The 27,416-nt window shown below is 43.9% G+C and overlaps 2 protein-coding genes across 2 annotated transcripts; both read right to left on the bottom strand.

Annotated features, from left to right (window-relative positions):
* Positions 1 to 15,462: 15,462 nt before the first annotated feature.
* LOC110492419 (protein tyrosine phosphatase domain-containing protein 1) lies at positions 15,463 to 20,705 on the bottom strand. Its single transcript, XM_021566729.2, has 9 exons — positions 19,407 to 20,705; positions 18,718 to 18,883; positions 18,544 to 18,624; positions 18,316 to 18,437; positions 18,079 to 18,216; positions 16,927 to 17,969; positions 16,444 to 16,638; positions 15,928 to 16,038; positions 15,463 to 15,844 (listed from the first exon to the last, which is right to left on the bottom strand). Exons 1-9 carry the CDS (start codon positions 19,483 to 19,485, stop codon positions 15,710 to 15,712), a joined length of 2,070 nt encoding a protein of 689 aa, XP_021422404.2. The 5' UTR covers positions 19,486 to 20,705; the 3' UTR covers positions 15,463 to 15,709.
* Positions 20,706 to 21,662: 957 nt separating this feature from the next.
* LOC118939563 (androgen-dependent TFPI-regulating protein-like) lies at positions 21,663 to 27,416 on the bottom strand. Its single transcript, XM_036947394.1, has 6 exons — positions 27,173 to 27,416; positions 26,817 to 26,966; positions 26,561 to 26,662; positions 22,947 to 23,062; positions 22,599 to 22,771; positions 21,663 to 22,389 (listed from the first exon to the last, which is right to left on the bottom strand). The coding sequence occupies exons 1-6, from the start codon at positions 27,410 to 27,412 to the stop codon at positions 22,364 to 22,366; spliced, it is 807 nt and encodes a 268-aa protein (XP_036803289.1). The 5' UTR covers positions 27,413 to 27,416; the 3' UTR covers positions 21,663 to 22,363.

The raw sequence follows: 27,416 nt of genomic DNA on the forward strand, positions 1-27,416 counted from the left end.
AGGCCCAACATCCTGCTGATTTGCGCTGCTGAACCGTATTTGCACTTGACTGTGTTTATGGATGAGAAAGTTTTCCACAATTGTTTACACACGTTTGCTGAATCTTTGGCCCAGTTTCCCAAATCTTTGGCTCAACACAAAACCACAAAATGCAAAACTCTACAAATCTCTAGCAAAAGCAAACACTGCATTCAAAACTGTTCTCTCTCTTTCCAAAGTGTTTTGTTTTTGCATCAAAATGACAAGCGTCTTATGAATAGATCTGTCTACCAACCAACAAAACACTGGTGAATATCCCATCGGTAGGTTTATGCCTTTTGCATTTTCAGTGTTACACTGTAGCCGGCTGTAAAATATTGTTACAGTAATGTATACCTACTTAAATATACATGAATAAAACACACAAATGCAATACAGTAACAAAAACATTGTCATTTATTTCCAAAATGCAGTATTTCTGAACACGTGTTTTGTATGGAACACTTTCCATGCCCAACAGGAGAAAACCCTTTATCTTCCTGAATGTTTTTCCTGGTTATCTGTAAAAAAAAGAAAAAAGAAAAATGAAAGTGGCTCATTCTTTCAAAACTCTAAACACAAAAAGACAAAAACACATGCAAAATGTAAGGAAAAAATACATTGGGCTGCATCCTGCCTCCTATTTTGGTCTCGCCACTGCACCTCATCTACATCACAAGCCATGTTCTCCCTGGCTAAACAGCAGGGAAAGAATCTTCTGGAGTGACGGATCCAGCCACCGAAAGCCCCCACAACAACTTCACCACATGCATCCTCCATTGCCTGGAGAAAAGGCATGCATGCAAGGTGATGGCGGTCATACACATTCCATCGCTATGCCGAAAAAAACTCATTTGCATTTAGGAATGGAGAACATGGTGGGAGGAAAAGAACAATAAATTGTGGGCGGTTGATGAACCAGTGCGGACCTGATCAGCCTGGTGGAAACTCACGTTGTCACAGATGACAACATACCTGGGCTGCTCTGGTCCACCCCTCTGCTCAGCTGGAATGAGGATGCCATGTAGTGTGTACAGGAATGTGATGAGAAGGGCGGTGTTGTAGGGACCAAGGTTGGCATGGTGATGGAGGATGCCTTGCTGGCTAACGGCTGCGCACATGGTGATATTCCCTTCACGCTGGCCAATAATGTTCCATCCCCATCCCCTTCTTTTGACTAGGTTAAAGCCAGCCTCATCAATGTAAATATAAACGTGCTGAATTGCAGAAGCATCCAGCTCTAAGACTCTTTGAAACAGACATGTGACATAGACCTAGAGCAGTCAATATGGTGAGGCACAGCACACTGGATTACAGTACTGTAATGTGTCTATACAGTGCTGATATGATAGTAAATTCACAGTATAGTACTTGCACATATTCATAGGGCTGTTCTTATACCCTCTCTGAGTTTTGCTCAAATGGCACCCTGTAGACCGGTTTCATCCGGATTCGGTTGCGCTGTAATACACGGTCCAATGTAGACAAGCCCACCTGGTGAATGTTATTGAATATTGTGTTGTCTGCAATTATGTGGTTCTGGATTTCTCATAGTCTAATGTTATTGTTTGCCACCACCATGTTCACAATAGCGGTCTCCTGTTCTGGTGTGAACAGCTGATGTCTTCAACCATGGCCTGGCCGTCTCTCAGTTCTGCAGAAGATTCACAAATATGATATGATTGGTTACAATAAGCTAAAATAATCTATTTTCTTTCAATATGAAACGATATTACTGTAACATTAGCCAACAATCAGAGTAACATAGACCTACTGATATGTCGGACTGCAGTATACTACAGTATACATACATAAAGAGCATAATGTAGATGGTAGGTAACTTACCGGTTGTAATTTCTGAATGTACGGATGATAGATGCAACTGTGTAGTGGCTCAGGTTGGGCTGAACTCTCTGCCCAGCCTCTCTCATAGTCAATCCATGGTTGAGCACATGGTCAACAAATGTGGCCCTGATCTCATCTGAGACAACTGTCCTCCACTTACTCTCACTCCTTCACCTCTAGCTCTTGCTTTACCATTGACTTCCATTTTCCCCCAAAACAGGAGAGCTCATCTGTGGCCTTTTAAAGTGCTAAAGCTCTGATTTATAAGTGAACAATTCAGCAACTAGTGTTTACACCTGTGAGGGGTGGGTGTTGCCAATTGGTGTATAGAGCTTGGCATTGTGATTGGCATTGCTTTCCAAAGGGACTAAAGAGATTTTAATTTTGAATGTTGTGCCTAATATAGAGAACTGTGTGTAGTGTTTTGCAAAAAGTGTGATATAGATTTGAAAACTGAGTGTAAAGCTGGAATTGTGCTTGCAATTTTGCAGACTTGGTTTAATGATTTGGTACATGAGTTTCAGGTTTCTGTGATTGCGTTTCAAGTTCCAATTTTAGTGTGTAACCAATTGGGAAAAACTGTAACTTGCCATTTCCAAAAAGTTTAGCGGGGATGCTGTTTTGCGATCTATTGCCTAGGACAGGGCTCTCCAACCCTGTTCGTGGAGAGTTACCAGAGTTTCATTAAATAAACTATAGGCAATTTATTGGACATTTAAGCCTAATTAAACTGATGCAGTTGGCAATGTTCAACTTCAATTCACTGGCACTATAAAGAATATCTTAACCATAATCTCTGATAGCCTAATATATACTTTATTATAAACTGGATGGTTCGAACCCTGAATAATGATTGGCTGACAGCCGGGGTATATCAGACCGTATACCACGGGAATGACAAAACATATATTTTTACTGCTCTAATTACATTGGTAACCAGTTTAGAATAGCAATAAGGCACCTCGGGGGTTTGTGATATATGGCCAATATACCACGGCTAAGGGCTGTGTCCAGGCATTGCGTCGTGCATAAGAACAGCACTTAGTCGTGGTATATTGGCCATATACCACATCTCATCGGGCCTTATTGCATATACTTTTGGTGAATTTACGAGGCATTGCTAGATACAGATTACCAAAGTATAGCCTAAGTGCACGGTTCTGACCGCCTCGCTTTCTCTTTGCTATGAAAAACGCTAAATATATGTTTGGTCTTCGGTCTGTGGCAAGTAGAATAACTCAGCCTACTCATTGATAGTCCCTACTTTAGTGAACTTGCATGAGTCATTGCATGCAAATAAATTGCGAAATACAGCATTGCGGTAGCCTATAGTCTACATCTTTTGATTACCAATGCACGATTCTGACTTTCTGCCTGGTGGCCGACATGCCTGCCTATGCCTGGCTGTGACCCTTCCGTCTCTCGCTAGCTTGCTCTTTCGTTGCAGTGAAAGATGCGAAAGTTTGTGTTCACAAAGTAGACTACGGAAAATAGTTTCCTCCGTTGCAACAATACTGAATGTTAGGAGTCGATTCCAGCATGACACCCAGAAATGGGAGTCGAAGGGCAAGGAGTCGACGAATCAATTCATTTGGAGTCGACTCCCCACTACTAGGGACACTGTCCAGATGCATAATTCGAATAAAAACAATTAGCCATTTAGCAAGCTAGCTAACAATGTCAAAAAGAGTAGCTTCAAGGACCATAATGGACCAATCTCCTCCATTTATGTGGTAAGGTTTTCAGTCTTATTTGTTGTGCATATCTACTACAGATGATAATAACCATGGATAAGATTGGATTGTTTATTTTGGTGCTCTACTAGTATCAGGGAAACGCATGTCAGCACAATACATAGTATCTGCAGTGTTCTAGATCAATATTCTATTCTCCCCTAGATGTATTCTTTAAAATACTTTGGCCCTTGTTTAGCCAGGATATCTCATGGAATAAAAATCTATTTGTAAGAGTGTGTGGAAATGGATTGTCTCTCAGGATCGTTTACATGTAGTCACCACGTCTCAGGACCTGCCCTTAAGAGTGTGGATGTGGAAAACTGACAGAGACAAAGGGCTCACCCTGGAAAGTCGATACTACTTACTGGGAGCCTCTCACTCCATGTCCAGAAGACATTTCCATCCATCAAGGAAACAAATAAGATAAATACAGAGCCAGAATGTACTAAGTACTGTAGTGAAAAACTGATGTACATTTCATGTCTTGTGTTTACAAAGCATTCATAATGTGGTCTGTGATTACTGAAGCATTTTGGCATCAGTGGAAGCAGTGGATATGAAGGATGTCCTGAAGGCTTACTCTTTCAACTCCCGTGCATCACTCCTCCCTGTGGAAGGACTTCACAGGTTCGACAGCAGTTTGCACCAGTCACTGAAATGTCTACATATTTACGAGCAGTGGAGTAAAGTACTTAAGTAAAAATACTTTAAAGTATTACTTGAGTAGTTTTTGTACCTGTGCCTTACTATTTATATTTTTGACAACTTTTACTCCATTACATTCCGAAAGATTGATTTCCAAGATGGCGTAGCAGTCAGACGTCTTTGTCCTGTCGTGTCCCTTGTATATATATTTTTCTTCGCATATCTTTAAATATTTTCCTAAACCTCAACTTCTAAATATTCTCCTGCAACCCACCTCACCCAATGTGGCATGGAGCTGTTTTTTTCTTCTCTAAAGTATTTCTATTTACTTCGGATCTGGAATCCCTCAACTGAAGCTAGCCAGCTAACTAGCTACCAGCTATCAGTCAGCAAACCACTGCTAGCGGTCATCAGCTAACCTTTAGCTCGGAAAGCGCTCTCCAGTTTGTACAACATGACTCAAACCAGAGCATAACGGACCTAATTTTCTCTCCATATCCCTGGATTCCTACCGCAAACTCTGAACCTTGTCATCTGGATCTTCGCAACTAGCTAACCGCAATCGCGGGTGACTACTCCTGGCTAGCGTTGCAATCCCGGAGCAAGCATCAATTAGCCTGAACCTAACCCGGCTAGGGTTCCTGGGCTACCACTGAAGCCCACTCCTGGGCTACAAAATCCGGATCCCTTCTACTGCCGGTACGGGGCACGGAACCCCGCCGATCCTCTACGACTGGAATACCGACATAATCTGCCCGAGGATTCCAACAGGCCCCTCAGGTGCGACATCCGCTGAAGGCCCATTCTGTGAACCGCGGCCTGCTAGCTATCTAGAGCTACTTGGAACCCTAGTAATCAACGACTGGTCTATCGACGTCACTGCACAAGGAGGCAAAAACAGACTCCATCACGACGTCCCCCAAAGGCCCTTCTGCTAACTTGCTAGCCCCGGTCTACTAACTGCTAGCTTGCTAACCCCAGTCTGATAACTGCTAGCTTGTTAGCCCCGGGCTGCTAACTGCTAGCCCCGGCCTACTAACTGTCTGAATCGCTGTGTCCCCAGCCAGCCCAACCACTCACTGGACCCATATGATCACTTGGCTATGGATGCCTCTAATATCAATATGCCTCGTCCATTACTGTTCTGGTTAGTGGTTACCGTCTTATTTCACTGTAGAGCCTCTAGCTCTGCTCAATATGCCTTAACCAACCATGTTGTTCCACCTTCTACATATGTGATGACATCACCTGGTTTATACGTCTCTAGAGGCAATCTCTCTCATCATTATTCAATGCCTAGGTTTACCTACAATGTACTCACATCCTACCTTACCTTTGTTTGTACACTATGCCTTGAATCTATGCTATCGTGCCCAGAAACCTGCTCCTTTTACTCTCTGTTCCGAACGTGCTTGACGGCCAGTTCGTATAGCCTTTAGCATACCCTTATCCTACTTCTCCTCTGGAGATGTAGAGGTTAATCCAGGTCCTGCAGTGCCTAGCTCCACTCCCATTCCCCAGGTGCTCTCATTTGTTGACTTCTGTAACGGTAAAAGCCTTGGTTTCATGCATGTTAACATTAGAAGCCTACTCACAAAGTTTGTTTTACTCACTGCTTTATCACACTCTGCCAACCCGGATGTCTGAATCCTGGCTTAGGAAAACCACCAAAAACTCTGAAATCGCCATCCCTAACTAACATTTTCCGCCAAGATACTGCCAAAGGGGGCGGTGTTGCAATCTACTGCAAAGATAGCCTGCAGAGTTCGGTCTTACTATCCAGGTCTGTACCCAAACAATTCAAGCTTCCACTTCTAAAAATTCACCTTTCCAGAAACAAATCTCTCAACGTTGCCGCTTGCTATAGACCACCCCTGCCCCCAGCTGTGCCCTCGACACCATATGTGAATTGATTGCCCCCACATCTATCTTCTGAGCTCGTGCTACTAGGTGACCTAAACTGGAACATGCTTAACACACCGGCCATCCTACTATCTAAGCTTGATGCCCTCAATCTCACACAAATGATCAATGAACCTACCAGGTACAACCCCAAATCCGTAAACACGGGCACCCTCATAGATATCATCCTAACTAACTCGCCCTCCAAATACACCTCTGCTGTTTTCAATCAAGATCTCAGCGATCACTGCCTCATCGCCTGCATCCGTAATGGGTCTGCGATCAAACGACCACCCCTCATCACTGTCAAACGCTCCCTAAAACATTTCTGCAAGCAGGCCTTTCTAATCGACCTGGCCGGGGTATCCTGGAATGACATCAACCTTATCCCATCAGTAGAAGTGCCTTCCTCACCATATTAAACAAGCATACTCCATTCCAAAAATGTAGAACCAGGAATAGATATAGTCCTTGTTTCACTCCAGTCCTGTCTGCCCTTGACCAGCACAAAAACATCCTGTGGTGTTCTGCATTAGCATCGAATAGCCCCCGTGATATGCAACTTGCTAGCTTTTTCAAACAGAAATTTGCATCCTGTAGTACAAACTCAAAACACTGTAAATGGACACTGTAAAGTCCATGGAGAATAAGAGCACCTCTGCCCAGCTGCCCACTGCTCTGAGGCTAGGAAACACTTTGGGGAATCAGAGAATCACCAGCAGCAAGAGCGACATCATTGATGTATACAGAGAAGAGTCGGCCCGAGAATTGAATCCTGTGGCACCCCCAGAGGTCCGGACAACAGGCCCTCCGATTTGACACACTGAACTCTATCATAGAAGTAGTTGGGGTACCAGGCGAGGCAATCATTTGAGAAACCAAGGCTGTCGAGCCAATAAGAATTTGGTGATTGACAGAGTCGTAAGCCTTGGCCAGGTCGATGAATACGGCTGCACAGTAATGTCTCTTATCGATGGCGGTTATGATATCGTTTAGGACCTTGAGCGTGGCTGAGGTGCACCCACGACCAGCTCTGAAACCAGATTGCATAGCGGAGAAGGTACATTGGGATTCGAAATGGTCGGTAATCTGTTTGTTAACTTGGCTTTCAAAGACCTTAGAAAGACAGGGTAGGATGGATATAGGTCTGTAGCAGTTTGGGTCTAGAGTGTCACCCCCTTTGAAGAGAGGGAGGACCACGGCAGCTTTCCAATCTTTGGGAATCCCAGACGATAAGAGGTTGAACAGGCTAGTAATGTGGGTTGCAACAATTTTGGCAGATAATTTTAGAAAGAGAGGGTCCAGATTGTCTAGCCAAGCTGATTTGTATGCTCTTTCAGAACATCTGCTGTCTGGATTTGGGTGAAGGAGAAGCTGGGGAGGCTTGGGCGAGTAGCTGTGGGGGTGGAGCTGTTGGCCGGGGTTGGAGTAGCCAGGAGGAAGGCATGGCCAGTCATTGAGAAATGCTTATTGAAATGTTCCATTATCAAGGATTTATCAGTGGGCAGCTGGGAGCAGTGTTACCTAGCCTCAGTGCAGTGGGCAGCTGGGAGGAGGTGCTCTTGTTCTCCATGGACTTTACAGTGTCCCAAACCTTTTTGGAGTTAGAGCTACAGGAGGGAATTTCTGCTTGAAAAAGCTAGCCTTTGCTTTCCTGACTGACAGCGTGTATTGGTTCCTGACTTCCCTGAACAGTTGCATTTCGTGGGGACTATTCGATGCTATTGAAATCCACCACAGGATGTTTTTGTGCTGGTCAAGGGCAGTCAGGTCTGGAGTGAACCAAGGGCTATATCTGTTCTTAGTTCTGCATTTTTTGAACTGGGCATGCTTATCTAAGATGGTGAGGAAATTACTTTTAAAGAATAACCAGGCACCCTCGACTGACGGGATGAGGTCAATATCCTTCCAGGATACCCGGGCCAGGTCGATTAGAAAGGCCTGCTCGCTGAAGTGCTTTATGGAGCGTTTGACAGTGATGGGGGTTTGACCGCGGACACAGGCAATGAGGCAGTGATCGCTGAGATCCTGATTGAAAACAGCGGAGGTGTATTTGGAGGGCAAGTTGGTCAGGATAATGTCAATGAGGGTGCCCATGTTAATGGATTTAGGGTTGTACATGGTGGGTTCCTTGATGATTTGTGTGAGATTGAGGGCATCTAGCTTAGATTGTAGGACTGCCGGGGTGTTAAGAATATCCCAGTTTAGGTCAACTAACAGAACGAACTCTGAAGCTAGATGGGGGGGCGATCAATTCACAAATGGTGTCCAGGGCACAGCTGGAAGCGGAGGGGGGTCGCTAGCAGGCGGCAACAGTGAGAGACTTATTTCTGGAGAGGTTAATTTTTAAAATTAGTTCAAAAGTTCAAACTGTTTGGGTATAGACCTGGAAAGTATGACAGAACTTTGCAGGCTCTCTCTGCTAGAGGTCGACTGATTATGATTTTTCAACGCTGACACCGACATCGATTATTGGAGGACCAAAAAAGCCGCTACCAATTAAATCGGCCGATTTAAAAAATATATATTTGTAATAATGACATTTACAACAATACTGAATGAACACTTATTTTAACTTAATTTAATACATCAATAAAATCAATTTAGCCTCAAGTAAATAATGAAACATGTTCAATTTGGTTTAAATAATTCAAAAACAAAGTGTTGGAGAAGAAAGTAAAAGTGCAATATGTGCTATGTAAGAAAGATAAAGTTTCAGTTCCTTGCTCAGAACATGAGAACACATGAAAGCTGGTGATTCCTTTTAACATGAGTCTTCAATATTCCCAGGTAATACATTTTAGGTTGTAGTTATTATAGGAATTATAGGATTATTTCCCTCTATACCATTTGTATTTCATTAACCTTTGACTATTGGATGTTCTTATAGGCACTTTAGTATTGCCACGAAAGTGCTGTTTGAATGAATGTTTATGCGCCTGCATCTGCCTACCACCGTTCAATCAGATACTTGTATGCTTGTATGCTCAGTCAGATTATATGCAAAGCAGGACACGCTAGATAATATCTAGGAATATCAACCATGTGTTGTTAACTAGTGATTATTGATGTTTTTTTCTAAGATAAGTTTAATGCTAGCTAGCAACTTACCTTGGCTTACTGCATTCGCGTAACAGGCAGTCTCCTTGTGGAGTGCAACGAGAGAGAGGCAGGTCATTATTGCGTTGGACTAGTTAACTGTAAGGTTGCAAGATTGGATCCCCCGAGCTGACAAGGTGAAAATCTGTCGTTCTGCCCCTAAACGAGGCAGTTAACCCACCGTTCCTAGGCAGTCATTGAAAATAAGAATGTGTTCTTAACTGACTTGCCTAGTTAAATAAAGGTATTAAAAAATAAAAATAATAAAAACATTTGGCGCCCCAAAATACCGATTTTCACGATTGTTATGAAAACTTGAAATCCGACCTAATTAAATCGGCCATTCCGATTAAATCGGTCAACCTCTGCAGTAAATTGCAACTCCTCCCCCTTTGGCAGTTCTATCTTGACAGAAAATGTTATAGTTGGCTATGGAAATCTCAGAATTTTTGGTGGCCTTCCTAAGCCAGGATTCAGACATGGCAAGGACATCAGGGTTAGCGGAGTGTGCTAAAGCAGTGAGTAAAACAAACTTAGGGAGGAGGCTTCTGATGTTGACATGCATGAAACCAAGGCTTTTTCGATCACAGAAGTCAACAAATGAGGGTGCCTGGGGACACGCAGGGCCTGGGTTTACCTCCACATCACCCGAGGAACAGAGGAGGAGTAGGATGAGGGTACGGCTAAAGGCTATCTAAACTGGTCGCCTAGAGCGTTGTGGACAAAAAGTAAAAGGAGCAGATTTCTGGGCGTGGTAGATTAGATTCAGGGCATAATGTGCAGACAGGGGTATGGTGGGGTGCGGGTACAGCGGAGGTAAGCCCAGGCACTGAGTGATGATAAGAGAGGTTGTATCTCCGTATAAGCTGGTTTTAATGGGTGAGGTCACAGCATGTGTGGGAAGTGGGACAAATGAGGAATGATGAGTGGAACTAGGGGCTCCGCAGTAAACTAAAACAATGAGAACTAACCTAAACAACAGTATACAAGGCATATTGACATATGAGAGAGACATACAGCGAGGCATAAAGTAATCACAGGTGTTGATTTGGGGAGCTAACCAAGACAACAACTGGTGAGACAACAACAGCTAATCAGCTAAAACAACAACAGGTAAAATGGCGATGACTGGGCAGAGAGGGTCGGTTAACTACACACAGAGCCTGAGTTTGTGTCTGGGGTTGACAAATACAGTGCCTTGCGAAAGTATTCGGCCCCCTTGAACTTTGCGACCTTTTGCCACATTTCAGGCTTCAAACATAAAGATATAAAACTGTATTTTTTTGTGAAGAATCAACAACAAGTGGGACACAATCATGAAGTGGAACAACATTTATTGGATATTTCAAACTTTTTTAACAAATCAAAAACTGAAAAATTGGGCGTGCAAAATTATTCAGCCCCCTTAAGTTAATACTTTGTAGCGCCACCTTTTGCTGCGATTACAGCTGTAAGTTGCTTGGGGTATGTCTCTATCAGTTTTGCACATCGAGAGACTGAAATTTTTTCCCATTCCTCCTTGCAAAACAGCTCGAGCTCAGTTTGGTTGGATGGAGGGCATTTGTGAACAGCAGTTTTCAGTTCTTTCCACAGATTCTCGATTGGATTCAGGTCTGGACTTTGACTTGGCCATTCTAACACCTGGATATGTTTATTTTTAAACCATTCCATTGTAGATTTTGCTTTATGTTTTGGATCATTGTCTTGTTGGAAGACAAATCTCCGTCCCAGTCTCAGGTCTTTTGCAGACTCCATCAGGTTTTCTTCCAGAATGGTCCTGTATTTGGCTCCATCCATCTTCCCATCAATTTTAACCATCTTCCCTGTCCCTGCTGAAGAAAAGCAGGCCCAAACCATGATGCTGCCACCACCATGTTTGACAGTGGGGATGGTGTGTTCAGCTGTGTTGCTTTTACGCCAAACATAACGTTTTGCATTGTTGCCAAAAAGTTAAATTTTGGTTTCATCTGACCAGAGCACCTTCTTCCACATGTTTGGTGTGTCTCCCAGGTGGCTTGTGGCAAACTTTAAATGACACTTTTTATGGATATCTTTAAGAAATGGCTTTCTTGCCACTCTTCCATAAAGGCCAGATTTGTGCAATATACGACTGATTGTTGTCCTATGGACAGAGTCTCCCACCTCAGCTGTAGATCTCTGCAGTTCATCCAGAGTGATCATGGGCCTCTTGGCTGCATCTCTGATCAGTCTTCTCCTTGTATGAGCTGAAAGTTTAGAGGGACGGCCAGGTCTTGGTAGATTTGCAGTGGTCTGATACTCCTTCCATTTCAATATTATCGCTTGCACAGTGCTCTTTGGGATGTTTAAAGCTTGGGAAATATTTTTGTATCCAAATCCGGCTTTAAACTTCTTCACAACAGTATCTCGGACCTGCCTGGTGTGTTCCTTGTTCTTCATGATGCTCTCTGCGCTTTTAACGGACCTCTGAGACTATCACAGTGCAGGTGCATTTATACGGAGACTTGATTACACACAGGTGGATTGTATTTATCATCATTAGTCATTTAGGTCAACAATGGATCATTCAGAGATCCTCACTGAACTTCTGGAGAGAGTTTGCTGCACTGAAAGTAAAGGGGCTGAATAATTTTGCACGCCCAATTTTTCAGTTTTTGATTTGTTTAAAAAGTTTGAAACATCCAATAAATGTCATTCCACTTCATGATTGTGTCCCACTTGTTGTTGATTCTTCACAAAAAAATACAGTTTTATATCTTTATGTTTGAAGCCTGAAATGTGGCAAAAGGTCGCAAAGTTCAAGGGGGCCGAATACTTTCGCAAGGCACTGTATATATATTTTTTAATTAAAAATAAATAAATAAACAGAATGGAGTACCGTGATTAATGGACATTCCAGCGGGCATCAGCTATGTAGCCAAGTGATCATAGGGTCCAGCGGTCAGCAATAGAAGGAACAGGGGAGCCGCGGAGTTGTCGCTACCACGCGGGCGACGCAGCGTTTAAAGTTAGTAGCCCGGGGCTAGCGTCTGCTCCGACGTCCGGCGGAGGCCGGTTGAAGGCACAGTGGATGGAGTATGTCAGCAGACCTGTCATGGTGGTGTGGCAGGGCGCCGTGTCGACTAAGGATCCAAGCCAGATGGCGAAAGAGGTATTGTAGTAATTTAGTTTTCTATCCGGGAGATGCGCCTGGCTCACGGCTAACTGGTGCTAGCTTCGGGGCAGGGACGTTAGCCACTATAGCCACTCGGTAGCAGCGGTGATCCGGTGCCAAGGTCCAGAGTTTACGGCAAGGATCCGGTGGAGTAGTGTGTTCTAGCCGTGTTTGGGTGAACAACTGAGTAGGCCGGGAGGTGGGCCTCAGGGATAGCTTCGGTACTGGGTAACTCGGTAGGTGCTAGCTAGCTGTGAAGATCAGGAGAATGATCCAGGGATTATAGCAGGAATCCGGCGTTGTAGTGGAGAGACAGTCCGTTACTGGTAGGCTGGTGAGTATTATCCAAGCTAAAAAAAAAGGGCTGGTACCTGTGCAGAAGGTAAAGGCTGCTAGCAGTGGCCAAATAGCTTGTAGCTAATTAGCTGGTTAGCTTCTGATGGCTAGGGGGTTCTTGCTATAAAATTGTTAAAAAAATTAAAAATAATAGCGGTTCCGTATCACATTGGGTGAGGCAAGTTACCGGAAGGTTTAATTGGAGAAGAGATTGAAAATAAAATTGAAATATATACATAAAAAGATGAAAAAATACAAAAGTACACGAGAGGACAAACAAAACACGTGTGCACTGCTACGCCATCTTGGAATAAACTGAAACGAACTGCAAAATCACTAAAGCTGGAGACTCTTACCTCCCTCACTAGCTTTAAGCTCCAGCTGCCAGAGCAGCTCCCACATCACTGCACATAGCTCATCTGTAAATAGCCCATCCAATCTACCTCATCCCCATACTGTATTTATTTATTTAACTTGCTCCTTTGCACCCCAGTATCTCTACTTGCACGTTCATTTTCTGCACATCCTACCATTCCAGTGTTTAATTGCTATATTGTAATTTCTTTGCCACCATGGCCTATATATTGCCTTACCTCTCTTCTCCTACCTCATTTGCACATGCTGTATATAGATATTTCTACTGTATTATTGACTGTATGTTTGTTTATTCCATGTGTAACTCTGTGTTGTTGTATGTGTCGAACTGCTTTGCTTCATCTTGGCCAGGTCGCAGTTGTAAATGAGAACTTGTTCTCAACTAGCCTACCTGGTTAAATAAAGGTGAAATAAATAAATAAAAACTTCAGACTTCAGCTGTATCTTTACTTTTACTCAAGTATGAAAATTGGGTATTTTTTCCACCACTGTTTACGAGTAGTTTAATCACTGCTATTGTGCCTGCTTTATAAACCATTTGTTTATGCAATTGACATTGTAATCAATAACTAATGCAGATTAATATTGCCATTATGTTAAGCCTGCCCATGCAAGAATGAATGGGAAAACCATTTCAGTTTACCGTGCCATGATACTTTATTTTTGTGTAATACCACATTTCTGTACAGGGATGGTGATTATCACTGAGCTGGCTTTATGTGGAGATGAAGTATTTAAATTCATGTGTTGGATGTTACATGTTCAATATAACTACAAGTCTTTAAGGCATATACTGTAACAAATACTCCACCTTGATCTGCTTAATTAACAAAACCAAACTGACACTTTAATTTTAAACTCTGAAATAAACTGCATTTCCTTGGGTCTGCATTGTAACTGTACAATATTGAGGTAAACAAGTCATATTTAAATACAATACACTTAAAGTACAATATGTGATGACAAAATAACAAAAACTGTGGATTAAAAACAACCCAAACTGCACAGGAAGGCACAACATACAGTGGCAAGAAAAAGTATGTGAACCCTTTGGAATTATCTGGATTTCTGAATAAATTGGTCATAAAATTAGATCCGATTTTAATCTAAGTCACAACAACAGACAAACACAGTCTGCTTAAACTAATAACACACAAATTATATTGAATACATAATTTAAACATTCACAGTCTAGGTTGGAAAAAGTATGTGAACCCCTAGAGGCTAATGACTTCTCCAAAACCTATTTGGAGTCAGGAGTCCAATCAATGAGACGAGATTGGAGATGTTGGAGAGCTGCCTTGCCCTATAAAAACACTTGCAAAATTTGAGTTTGCTACTCACAAGACGCATTGTCTGATGTGAACCATGCCTCGAACAAAAGAGATCTCAGAAGACCTAATATTAAGAATTGTTGACTTGCATAAAGCTGAAAAGGGTTACAAAAGAATCTCTAAAAGCCATGATGTTCATCAGTCCACGGTAAGACAAATGGTCTGTAAATGGAGAAAGTTCAGCACTGTTGCTACTTTCCCTAGGAGTGCAAAGATGACTGCAAGAGCACAGCGCAGAATGCTCAATGAGGTTAAGAAGAATCCTAGAGTGTCAGCTAAAGACTTACAAAAATATCTGGACCATGCTAACATCTCTGTTGACGAGTCTACAATATGTAAAACACTAAACAAGAATGGTGTTCATGGGAGGACACCACAGAAGAAGCCACTAATGTCCAAAAAAAAAACATTGCAGCACATCTGAAGTTCGCAAAAGAGCATCTGGATGTTCCACAGCGCTACTGGCAAAATATTCTGAGGACAGATGAAACTAAAGTTGTGTTGTTTGGAAGGTACACACAACACTATGTGTGGAGAAAAAAAGGCACAGCACACCAACATCAAAACCTCATCCCAACTGTAAAGTATGGTGGAGGGAGCATCATGGTTTGGAGCTGCTTGGCTGCCTCAGGGCCTGGACAGCTTGCTATCATTGACAGAAAAAAGTATTCCCAAGTTTAGCAAGACATTCTGCAGGAGAATATAAGGCTATCTGTCTGCCAATTGAAGCTCAACAGAAGTTGGGTGATGCAACAGGACAACGACGTAAAACACAGAAGTAAATCAACAACAGAATGACTTCAACAGAAGATTGAGATGCTGTGGCATAACCTCAAGAGAGCAGTTCACACCAGACATCCCAAGAATATTACTGAACTTAAACAGTTTTGTAAAGAGGAATAGTCCAACATTCTCCTCCTGACCGTTGTGCAGGTCTGATCCGCAACTACAGAAAACGTTTGCTTGAGGTTATGCTGCCAAAGGAGGGTCAACCAGTTATTAAATCCAAGGGTTCACATACTTTTTCCACCCTGCACTGCGAATGTTTACACGGTGTTCAATAAAGACATGAAAAAGTATAATTGTTTGTGTGTTATTAGTTTAAGCAGAATGTGTTTGTCTATTGTTGTGACCTAGATGAAGATCAGATAAAAATGTATAACCAATTGATGCAGAAGTCCAGGTAATTCCAAAGGGTTCACATACTTTTTCTTGCCACTGTATATGGCTGTTTAATATATAACAAGTCTCTACATAGGGACAGTCTGGAACAGAATCCAGCAGGGCTATGGAGTCAGCATAATAGGGCCGGGAGGCATAAATGGTACCTCATCCTCCTCTATGGCTATAAACCTCATGTCATGTAGGACCAGCCTGAGGATCTCTGTCATGGCCGGATACACCGCTGAGCATTTTCCCATCTGTGAAGAGTCAAAACAGCTGTTTATACCACTTTAAACTACTGTTGTTAAAAGGGAGAACGCTACATCATCTAGTATTCTACCTTGGTGAAAGCCTTGATGGTGCGCTCCAGGAAAGCAGCCTCCACCTCTTCTGGTATTGTGAGAACATGAGCCATACAGTCCAGAATGCACATCAACATCTCCCTGGGAGCCTGGAGGGGATGTGGTCAAATAGAATACAGCTTTATTGTTGAATGAAAATGTGTCTTGTGCCTTTCCGAACACCCCCAGAAACTGTGGGCCTTTTGTGGGGAGCAATTATGGGGGGTTTAAGTGCCTTGCTCAAGGGCACAAGGTAGGAGATGGTACATGGGATCAGAGACCAACAGCCTTCCAGCTGCAGGTTCGGTTCTATTCCCATTTTTGTCTTGCCTGGCCCGGGGCTTTAGGCTGCTCTAACCTCTAGGCAACTGCTGCACCCAAATTAATAGGTTAACTGAACAGAAGTAGTCAGTAGATTCACACAGTATTTAGCAAGTTAAAGTTTTCTGTGTTAGATCATAGGATTGGGCCCAGAATGAGAAGCCCTGAGGTGGCCTACAATAAGTGCTGCTGACCTGGTCCAGTGGTTTGAAGACAGCCTCTGGGTTTGCAGGGTCACTGTCGTTAAGGTCCAGTTTCTGTACATCTCTGACGGAGATGACTGGCTCCTTCAGCTGCTCCAGCCAGGTCCACATCAGCCCAGAGAGCACAAATGGGTCCTTCTCCAATGTACACAGCCTCTCCCACGCCCCTCCCATGTTTAACCCAGACTGCAAACAGATACAAAATAGACAATCATTGCCACCCAAGCACACAAAAGGCCTACTGGAGTAAACCTAATGGCACTGCAGTATCAAAAAGGAAAATCAAACCTATATGAATTTCCTTTATGTACAGATAAGGTTCAGGTAAACATGATTTGTCAATTGTGCTATGTTACTCTATAAGTACCATTACACATGTAATAATAATATTTGAGTATTTAGAAATATAGGTATATTGTGTGGACAGTATTATTATTATTTTTTTAACTATGCGATTAAATGTCGAGTTCCTACCTGCCAGGCGTGGAGTCTCTCCAAGTGTTCGTCCTCTCCATCCAGCTCCAGATCCACCGCCAGGGCCTGGGCCACCAGCACCCGCCTGGCCTCCTTGGACAGCTCTGTCTGGATGGTGATGAAGGGCACCTCTGACTCCTCTATCTGAAACACCTGGGACACATTCCCATTATTCACTAACTTCTCCCTCTGCTTCTTCCTCCAACTAAACAACATGCTGCCAAACGTTTTCTGCTTAGGGTGGCACTCAGACTCGCTGCTCTGGCAGGCTTTCTGCCTCTTCTTCAGGAGTGGGGATCCCTCCGCCAGGCTCTTTTGCTCCCAGAGGGACCCATGGGGAAAGAATCCATTTTGGGAGCTGTACGTGGTGGTGACAGGGCTGACCGTGGCCAGGGTTCTATGCAGGGAGTTCAGGGAGGGAGAACAGGCCACAGGCAAGTTGCTAGCGGATAGAAAGTTGGAGAGAGGTTGGGTCAGCAGGTGGAGTTCAGAGCCTAGCCTCTGTACGTCCGACTCGCTGTAGCTCAGGCTCTTGCGGTGGTAGAAGAGGGCCGGTTCGTTGGCGTGTCGGTGTTTGGTTGGGGGTCCCGGTAAGCGGGGCCGGTCCCCCATGCTGCCTCCGCCGAAGCTACCCTTGGTGAAGCCAAAGTCGTAGTAGCGCTCAAACTCAACCTCCTCCTCGGCGGTCATGTCATGGACGTCCAGCATGTCCTCCTCAATTACCTGACGGTGCTCAGCGATGTCCAGCAGCAGCTTGCAGATCACATGGATGATCTTGGGCAGGTGCCTGAGCTCCCGTCGCTCATAGCCGTGCAGCATGTGTCTCTGGCGGGTCAGGAACTGGGACAGGGTGACTGGGTTAGTACTGGGCTCAGCGCAGGAGAAAATACTCCTGATGGGGACCAGGAACTGGGCAAACTCCCGCACGCAATACAGCTGACCTCTGGTCTGGATGGAGTTGGGACGTTTAGAACGTACAAACACGATAGCCTGGTCAGCGGTCATCCTCGTGGCGAAGACCAGGTAACACGCTAACAACACACCTGAGAGAAGACACAGACAAAACCATCAGCGTTAGGGTCAGTCGTGACCACAAAGCATAGTCATTTTGATTACTGTGACTGTCAAACTTTTTGTCCTATACTACATTACCTGTTCTTCCCAGACCAGCATGACAGTGGACAGACATTTTCCCCTCCTGCATCGCAAAGGACATGACTTTCACCATGTCCAGGATGGATGTGAGGGAGGCCACCCCGTAGTCATTCCATCCAAAGTTATAGAAATATACTGGAGTATAAGGACAGTCATTATTTAACCATTCTCATTGTAAGTTTGCCTTTGTCTTCTTTAGTTTTCCTCATTGTAGAGAAATAGTCATGAACTTACTGTCATTCTCCATGAACACCTCAGGTCGGTAGGAGAATCCACTCTCTGGTTCCAGTGTGTTGGGACCACAGCTGGCGTGTTCCCCTGGTCTCTGCAGATTTATCACCGTCTTTAGGCCACATCTACACACACACACTGAATTAGGAATCTATTATTTTATCTTTACTAGCTGTATTGAACTGATTTATGAGGACAGTAAACCCTGAAATAGTACATCTATTAAATTACCTTTTAAATTGGTCAATGATGTTGTACTTTTCTATTAATACAGTAGAGGGCCTGGCCATGGCAAGTAGGTTCTCTGTGACCCTGAAAAGAAAGGCATGCTTCTGCATAAAATGTATGGGTATAATCCACTGACGTTCAACACACACATTTTCATAGAGCCTTTCTGATTCCTACCAGGAGGAATAGAGGCCTTTGATGGCTTGCTTGTCCTCGCTCCAGTGGTCAGGGTCCTCATACTTGCAGTTCAGACCTCCACACCCTATGGAGCACTGTGTGGCTCCAGGTATGACATGACGTATCACCTCCCCGACCAACGTGTAATTCGCCCGGGGGGTCCTGACTGGGAGACACAAGGAGGATTGGGGGTTTTATAGGTGAGATGAGGGGTGATATCAAGGGTGGTGGGATGGTGGTGTTTGTAGAATATCGTCCTCTGTCACTTCAACCATCTGACCTCAGCAGTTTCCGCTCAGAATTATATTTTATGTTGCAGTCTGCTTGTGGAGACATGTTGGAAAGAACTGATACATTCAATGGACTACCATACAGGTCAAGCATACACTACATCGTTTCTTCTTTCTGAATCAAACTGCAGAATCAACATCTGTGATTGGATTAGCACATTGTAAATAAGTAGTGTCAAGCTTAACTATGAGGTGTTCACAATGTAAAGAAGTAGTATTAAGCTTAAGTATGAGGTGTTCAGCCATTTACAGCTAGCTAATCTGTCTGGCACACTCCACCAGACGTAACCGAATTACTGTAAAAATAGCAACACAAAAACCTATTTCAACTTTTCATACATACTGAACAATTTGTTTTGTTGACAGTATAAATTATCCTCTGATATAGTATAGGCATACCTGACTCCATGTAGCGGTAGGGGACTCCACTGCTTGTCTGAGGGTGGAGTACTAGAGGACGGAATACCCAGGCAGACATCCACTGCCATGGCAGTGCCTTGGCATGCGCACACACACACACACACAAACAAACAACACACACACACACACACACACACACACTAAGATAAAAACCTAATCACATGAACAAAGTAACAGCAACCTCAAAATAGTAAAATAAAGTATCCTCAGCACTTACACCTGTAGCAACAAGGATGTGGAGCTAGTGATCGTCAGCATCTTCAGACATCAACCTAAAACGACTCCACATGCTCACGTTGGACCACAGACAGCAGTCTGCTCAGATGCTGTAAATCTAAGCTTTAGTCTTCCTGCACCACCACGGGTCTTCAGTTAATCAGCCTGGATTATCTCTGGAAAGTAGGGTTTGGCAACGACACCATCTACTGCATTGGTTATGCTCATCTCTGGACTGGCAGTGCCATGTATCTCACCAGGAACAGGTATTTTGATCCATGGAAATACAGCAGAGAAAGGAGTCAGAGAAAGGAGGACCATCAGAGGTGTAGGTTGAACCGTGGCATGGCTCTGGACGTTAAGACACCTCCCTGGACGCTCCTCTTCTCTCCTCCTTAGTCATGTACTGTACCTCCCTCAGGAGGAAGAGCAGTAGGTCTATTCCTGACTCCTGGATTAACCCACTAATCTCATTACTGTACAAATAGGTTCAACAGGCAAAAGCCGCAGTGGCCACTCCACCTCCCAATAGAGCAAAAATGACCCGTCATCTCTGACCATGTAGATTTGAACTTCCTTCAGTTCATAACCACACTGAGATAACACTTGTTAGTCATTTCATTACGGTCTTCGGATCAATCATCCAGAGATATCATGTGATCAGATATCAATACATCCAATGTATAGTATGTTTACACCAAAATATGACCTGTAATCTCATTGAGTCATTCAGGGTGCTATGCTGCACTGTATATCAATCCTACACACAAAGAAAATCCTATGGTACATTTGTTTGTTGATGGAATTAACAACCAAAGTGAAGCAACTGTCATTGACTGTGATATCAAGGTTCAGACACTGTAGAGAAGATTGAGTCGATCCTATTCAAGTAAGGGGCAGGACCTGAATGAAATAGGAAGCAGTGTCAAGTTCGATCATGATTTGCTTACCTGAGGTACTTGAAAGCTGATTATGGATCCGTCTAAGAAGGGAAAGATAGACACTGACGCATCTCAGGCCATTCTGAAACAATGAATGGTAATTGGTAATTGGGAAGGGAAAGTGTCCTTGAGGTCCCTCTGGTAAGATAGAAGGTTCTGGTAGGGTAGAACATGTTGCTTACAATGGCTTCACAACAGATGATTGATGAATGTGTGACATGGTAAGGACGATAAATTGATTAGCGGATTGACAGTCCTGCACTTAACTGATTGTGTTGTTCATGAAGGATTTAAGGTTACTGTAACCTCTTGTATTATCTGATCAGCTTAGTACTTCAGTCTAGTTTCCCTCTTCTGAGGGCACAACGCATCTTTTATTTGGTAACACTTTACATAGATTTTTATTGTGTAGTTACACTGTAATGACTCTAGTAACATTATATTACTGTGCTGTTACATTGTGTAATTGTATTGTGCGGTTGCATCCACAGTGAAACAAAGACTCCCCCTATGTAAATTGTGACTAAATTCTACTCCTTTTCAGCTTAATTGTACTCTTTTGTAAAGATATCTAATTGTGTAGGAGTCTTACATAACAGAGGGTGATACATGGCCTCTGGATGAGAGGATACTGTTGAGAAGATTAGCCTGGCCTGATGAATGAGATCATAGTGTGGGACAACTGTCCAGGCAGGCCTAACCAGGGACAGACACAATAGCTAAATTAACGTCTAGAAACAACCTCTAGTCCCTCCTCCTAGACACTTAAACTAGATCTGAATTATTTCACTAAAGTAAACAAAAACTGCATCCCTATACAGAAACAGTAGATCGGCTTGTGCCCTATTGGCCGTTCTGGCTCAGACAAGGCTAGTAGTACGCTCCGATAGCTGGGGGGTTACCGTGGTTGCCTGCAGAGGAGAAACATTGACCCGATGGCTCCACCACCTGGCTACAAATGGCAGTGACAGGCAAGGATTCCAGAGTGAAATAGAATGAATCCTCACTTTGGTGATAAAGCAGCTCAGATTGCAATATGTCAACAATTTCACCTAATAAAACGAGTCACATCAATGTATATAATTCAAATCTTTTAATTTCATTTGATCTTGTTCTTACTTCCCTCCAAGTTACATAAGGAACCATAGTGTTCTAAAAGTCAACATACAGTATAAATTGAATTCAAAATGTAAAATAACAAATGCACATAAGGAACTGTGCCTTTCACAACCAACAGTACCGTATCAAGTGAAACAGCATCATGATAAAGGTAATAGAACCACAAAATGTATTTATACTGTAATATTATTACGCCACGTAAGAGAACAATATGGGTTAACTCAACCAATAAAGGACCAACTTAATATCAAATATTATATTGAGCTGTTACCTCAATGTGACACAGCACAATATCCTGTGGTGGAGTAAATAAAGTCTAATTACTGAATGGAATCTTAAAATTATTTGGCATCTGACCATAGAAGCACATAATGCCCACTGCCTGAGAGCTGCCTGAGAGCTGCCTGAGAGATACCGAGCAGGTACAAGTTGACTCTAACTATTCATACAGGATAAGATATAGTTGTTTAATGCTAAAGGTTATAAATAGGACTGAGGGTAAGGTAATCTGATTCTAGATCTGTGATTAGGGGCAACTTCTACCTTCACCAAGAGATCCACCAGTCTCTTTTTGGGTGAGGTGATCAGTGCTGGTTGTACCGGTCCTGTCTGTCCTCTCTGATCCCCTCTGTGGCTCTCAGCTTACATGCCAGCACACACTTATTTCTTCTTCTTTCTCTGAGGCCCTTTCAGAGAGAGAGAACGAGAGTAGAGCGTGGTTAATGAACAACACACTGACACACCAAAGGTAACCTCCTCTTCTGACAACCTGACAAATCAAATTCAGAGGCCTTGTGGTAATCAGGACATAAACCCTGCTACATTGAGATGTTGGGGGCATCTAAAGAGTGTGGTTATTTTCCTTTCCTGTCATACAGTCAGAGAGCTGTCCCACCTGCAGATACTGCAGTGGTCTTCCAGATCTTGTGGTTGAGTTTCTCCCCCAGCAGGTAGAGGGGAGCCACGGTGATGGACGACACCCCCAGGAATATCACCAGGCCCATAGGACTCAGACGCTCCATGATGGGGTAGACCCAGATACCAGCCACATGGTGCACCCACAGAACCCTGAGAGAGGGAGGGGGAAGGGGGGGGGGGGTTATAGGAAGATGTCCAAATGTTGTTAAAGTATCATAACATTCAGTCAAGGAGAGTGGAGGAGTAACAGGCGGCCTCGAAGAAACAGAGCATTTTTCGTCAAACCACAACAACTTAACAATGTGATTGATAAAACCTTACTTACCATCCCAGATAAAGAACAGCTAAGATAGACAGACCTAGAAGGCCTCTCATCTTGCTGCCATATCTATGAGGCTGAATATACATCTGCAACAGCGCCAATGGCAGGGTGACCGTATGCTGTAAGCAGAGGGAAAAGACATGACTGAAATAAAGAATGACAGAAACCAACCCTATCATCATAGCCCCACGTGTAACAAATGTCCAACAGGTCATTGCATGTGTTGATAGATTGTGGCCACATAAACAAGGGTATGTCATGTTAGTGTTAGGCAAGAACTAGTTGTGGGCGGAGCAGTTGCCGTACCAGGTGGCGATACAGCCCGACAGGATGCTCTCGATTGTAAAAGTTAGTGTGTTTTCGGTGACAAGCCAAATTTCTTCAGCCACCTGAGGTTGAAGAGGCGCTGTTGCGCCTTCTTCACCACACTGTCTGTGTGGGTGGACCATTTCAGTTTGTCAGTGATGTGAACACTTTCCACAACTGTCCCGTCGATGTGGATAGGGGGGTTCTCCCTCTGCTGTTTCCTGAAGTACATGATCATCTCCTTTGTTTTGTTGACGTTGAGTAAGAGGTTATTTTCCTGACACCACACTCCGAGGGCCCTCACCTCCTCCCTGTAGGCCGTCTCATCGTTGTTGGTAATCAAGCCTATCACTGTAGTGTCATCTGCAAACTTGATGATTGAGTTGGAGGCGTGCATGGCCACGCAGTCATGGGTGAATAGGGAGTACAGGAGAGGGCTGAGCACGCACCCTTGTGGGGCCCCAGTGTTGAGGGTCAGGGATATCCTTGTCTCATCGCGCACCAGCGACTCCTGTGGCGGGCCGGGCGCAGTGCACGCTAACCAAGGTTGCCAGGTGCACGGTGTTTCCTCTGACACATTGGTGCGGCTGGCTTACGGGTTGGATGTGCGCTGTGTTAAGAAGCAGGCTTGGTTGGGTTGTGTATCGGAGGACGCATGACTTTCAACCTTCGTCTCTCCCGAGCCCGTACGGGAGTTGTAGCGATGAGACAAAACAATTGGATACCACAAAATTGGGGAGAAAAAGGGGTAAAAATACAACAACAAAAAAAACACACAAAAAATAGAAAGTCCAGGACCCAGTTGCACAGGGCGCAGTCAAGACCCAGGGTCTCGACAAGTTTGGAGGGTACTATGGTGTTAAATGCTGAGCTGTAATCGATGAACAGCATTCTTACATAGGTATTCTTCTTGTCCAGATAGATTAGGGCAGTGCGATTGCGTCGTCTGTGGACCTATTGGGGCGGTAAGCAAATTGGAGTGGGTCTAGGGTGTCAGGTAAGGTGATATGCTCCTTGACTAGTCTCTCAAAGCACTTCATGATGGTGGAAGTGAGTGTTCCGGGTAGATAGTTGTTTAGCTCAGTTACCTTAGCTCTCTTGGGAACAGGAACAATGGTGGCCCTCTTGAAGCATGTGGGAACAGCAGACTGGGATAGGGATTGATTGAATACGTCCGTAAACACACCAGCCAGCTGGTCTGCGCATGCTCTGAGGACGCGGCTAGGATTGCCGTCTGGGCTGGCAGCCTTGAGGGTTAACACGTTTAAATGTTTTACTCACGTTAGCTGTGGTGAAGGAGAGCCCGCAGGTTTTGGTAATGGGCCATGTCAGTGGCACTGTATTGTCCTCAAAGCGAGCAAGGAAGTTGTTTAGTTTATCTGGGAGCAAGACGTCGGTGTCCGCGACGGGGCTGGTTTTCCTTTTGTAATCCGTGATTGACTGTAGACCCTGCCACATACATCTTGTGTCTGAGCCATTGAATTGCGACTCTACTTTGTCTCTATACTGATGCTTTACTTGTTTGATTGCCTTGCAGAGGGAATAGCTACACTGTTTCTAGTCGGTCATGTTTCCGGTCGCCTTGCCATGATTAAAAGCAATGGTTCGCGCTTTCAGTTTTGCGTGAATGCTGTCATAAATCCACGGTTTCTGGTTGGGGGAGGTTTTATTAGTCGCCGTGGGTACAACATCACTGATGCACTTGCTAATAAACTCGCTCACCGAATCAGCGTATACATCAAAAATGTTTGTCCGAGGCCATCCGGAGCTAATCCCAATCCACGTGATCGAAGCAATCTTGAAGTGTGTACCAGCGTTGAACAGACCTGAGCACAGGCGTTTCCTGATTTAGTTTCTGTCTATATGCTGGGAACAACAAAGTGGAGTCATGGTCAGATTTGCCGAAAGGAGGGTGAGGGAGGGCTTTGTATGTGTTGCGGAGTTAGAGTAGCAATGATCCAGAATGCTGCCAGCCCGGGTCGCGCACTCGATATGCATCAAAAATTTAGATGAGATGTTTTCAGATTAGCTTTGTTAAAATCCCCAGCGACAATAAATATAGCCTCAGGATATGTGGTTTCCAGTTTACATAGAGTCCAATGAAGTGTTTTCAGGGCCGTCGAGGTGTCTGCTTGGGGGGGGGGGGGGGGGGGGGAGAGAAATACACAGCTGTGATTATAATCGATGAGAATTCTCTTGGGAGATAATGCAGTCGGCATTTGATTGTTAGGAATTCTAGGTCAGGTGAACAAAAGGACTTGAGTTCCTGTATGTTGTTATGATCACATCACAACTCTTTAATCATAAGGCATACACCCCCGCCCTTCTTCTTACCAGAGAGATGTTTGTTTCTGTCGGCGCGATGCGTGAAGAAACTGGGTGGATGTACCGACTCTGATAACGTATCCGGAGTGAGCCATGTTTCCAAGAAACAGAGAATGTTACAATCTCTGATATCTCTCTGGAAGGAAGGCAACCCTTGCTCGAATTTCGTCTACCTTGTTGTCAAGTGACTGAACATTGGGAGCGGTGAGTCCGTCTACGAAGCCTGACCAGAAGACCACTCCGTCTGCCCCTTCTGCGGCGCCGTTGTTTTGGGTCACCTACTGGAATCCGATCCATTGTCCTAGGTTTTTGGTCCAAACAGAGGATCTGCTTCGGGAAAGTCGTATTCCTGGTTGGTAAGTTGACGTTGCTCTTATATCCAATAGTTCTTCCCGGCTGTATGTAATAAGACTTAAGATTTCCTGGGGTAACAGTGTAAGATAAAAATACATGAAAAAAATACTGCATAGTTTCCTAAGAATGCAAAGCGAGGCGACCAACTGTCGGCGCCATCCTGTACAGCTCGCAATGTGTTAAAACCAGTTCTGACAAGGTATTCTACTGTTAAAATTGTAAAACTGACAAGGTGTGTACAGTACAGGTGCAGTGGAGACAGAGGCCACAGAGTGAGAGTTGTGTCCATTGTGCTGACAGATTACTAATGTAGTCTTGATGGCTCAGTTGGTTGGAAAACACTAGCAACACCACATTGTTGTGTGACTGGCTACATTAATTCACGTGAAATGCAACCATAATTGAAAGATCAGAGACTGTTCAAAGCTATGTGAATCTGACCCTATTCAGAAACCTCTACCCTTGAATTACTAGGACATGACCTCTTCAAAGAGCCATGTGATGTGATACAAAGCCACACTGACCTGCACAGCCAATTGGATACAGCCCCATCTTTAATAGAATACATTGGGATCACACAGTCAGTATAAAGTCCACCATGTGCAGTACGTGCAAATGATTGTGACACTTACCATAGCATGGTTCAACCAGATAGGAATAATGTCATCTAGAAACTTTGGAAACACCAGCTCTCTGTTGTAGTGATATATCGACCAGAAGGACAAGAACACAAACTGGGGATTAGAAATGAAGAGATAATGGGTTATTATGTCCAAATACATGTTATCAGTAATACCAGTTTAGATGTACTGTATATTATACACGTCATTAATGTAGTCAAATGTGCACACACACAAAATATAAATATAGACATTAAAAGGCACTTACTGTCCCAATAGGAAAAGCCCAAATAGTGAAAATGGTGTCTCTTAATTTCACTAGGAGGAGAGGTACACCACACCTCAAATTTTTGGATGGCAATATCAGGTGGATAATGTCAATCAAAACAACGAGTCCGAAGAACACTGTCTGCAAAACCTTCGGAAAAATGATGCAGAAATGGTTAGACTACCATTACTTAGGACACCGCCTCTAGCAATATGGCTATATAAACACAGCAATGCAATTATATAATTGTCTCACTTGGCTCGAAGCCACAGGAAGGTAAATAATTATGTAGGGTAATACAATAACGCGGATGTGTAAACTATTTCTAACATAACATAGCCACCAACCACACTCACCAGATTGAGGAAAGTCAGATATTTCCAGCGGCCACCATATGTTTTAGCTCCTGGATGGCCCTGTGTGACTTTCAATGAACAATTCGCCGATAAGGTAAAGACATACCATGAAAATATTACTACATGAATGAGGAGATATGATCCCCATGACATGGTCGTAGCCATTTCGACAGCTTTTGAGCTTCCGCACAGATAGAACAATGAGCCAGATATTTCACCGGATGTATAAATGTGAAGCATCCGG

This window comes from Oncorhynchus mykiss, chromosome 16 (genome assembly GCF_013265735.2).
Source record: "Oncorhynchus mykiss isolate Arlee chromosome 16, USDA_OmykA_1.1, whole genome shotgun sequence".
Lineage (NCBI taxonomy): Eukaryota > Metazoa > Chordata > Actinopteri > Salmoniformes > Salmonidae > Oncorhynchus > Oncorhynchus mykiss.

Excerpts from the sequence above, each read along its gene's own strand:
- LOC118939563 (XM_036947394.1), bottom strand. The coding sequence starts at position 27,412 with ATGCTTCACATTTATACATCCGGTGAAATATCTGGCTCATTGTTCTAT. Across the intron at positions 26,967-27,172 it reads ATCTGACTTTCCTCAATCTG|GTTTTGCAGACAGTGTTCTT; the intron begins GTGAGTGTGGTT and ends ATTTTTCCGAAG. Across the intron at positions 22,390-22,598 it reads GACCACTGCAGTATCTGCAG|GGCCTCAGAGAAAGAAGAAG; the intron begins GTGGGACAGCTC and ends TCTCTCTGAAAG.
- LOC110492419 (XM_021566729.2), bottom strand. The coding sequence starts at position 19,485 with ATGTCTGCCTGGGTATTCCGTCCTCTAGTACTCCACCCTCAGACAAGC. Across the intron at positions 18,884-19,406 it reads CTACCGCTACATGGAGTCAG|TCAGGACCCCCCGGGCGAAT; the intron begins GTATGCCTATAC and ends TGTGTCTCCCAG. Across the intron at positions 18,625-18,717 it reads AAAGGCCTCTATTCCTCCTG|GGTCACAGAGAACCTACTTG; the intron begins GTAGGAATCAGA and ends CTTTCTTTTCAG.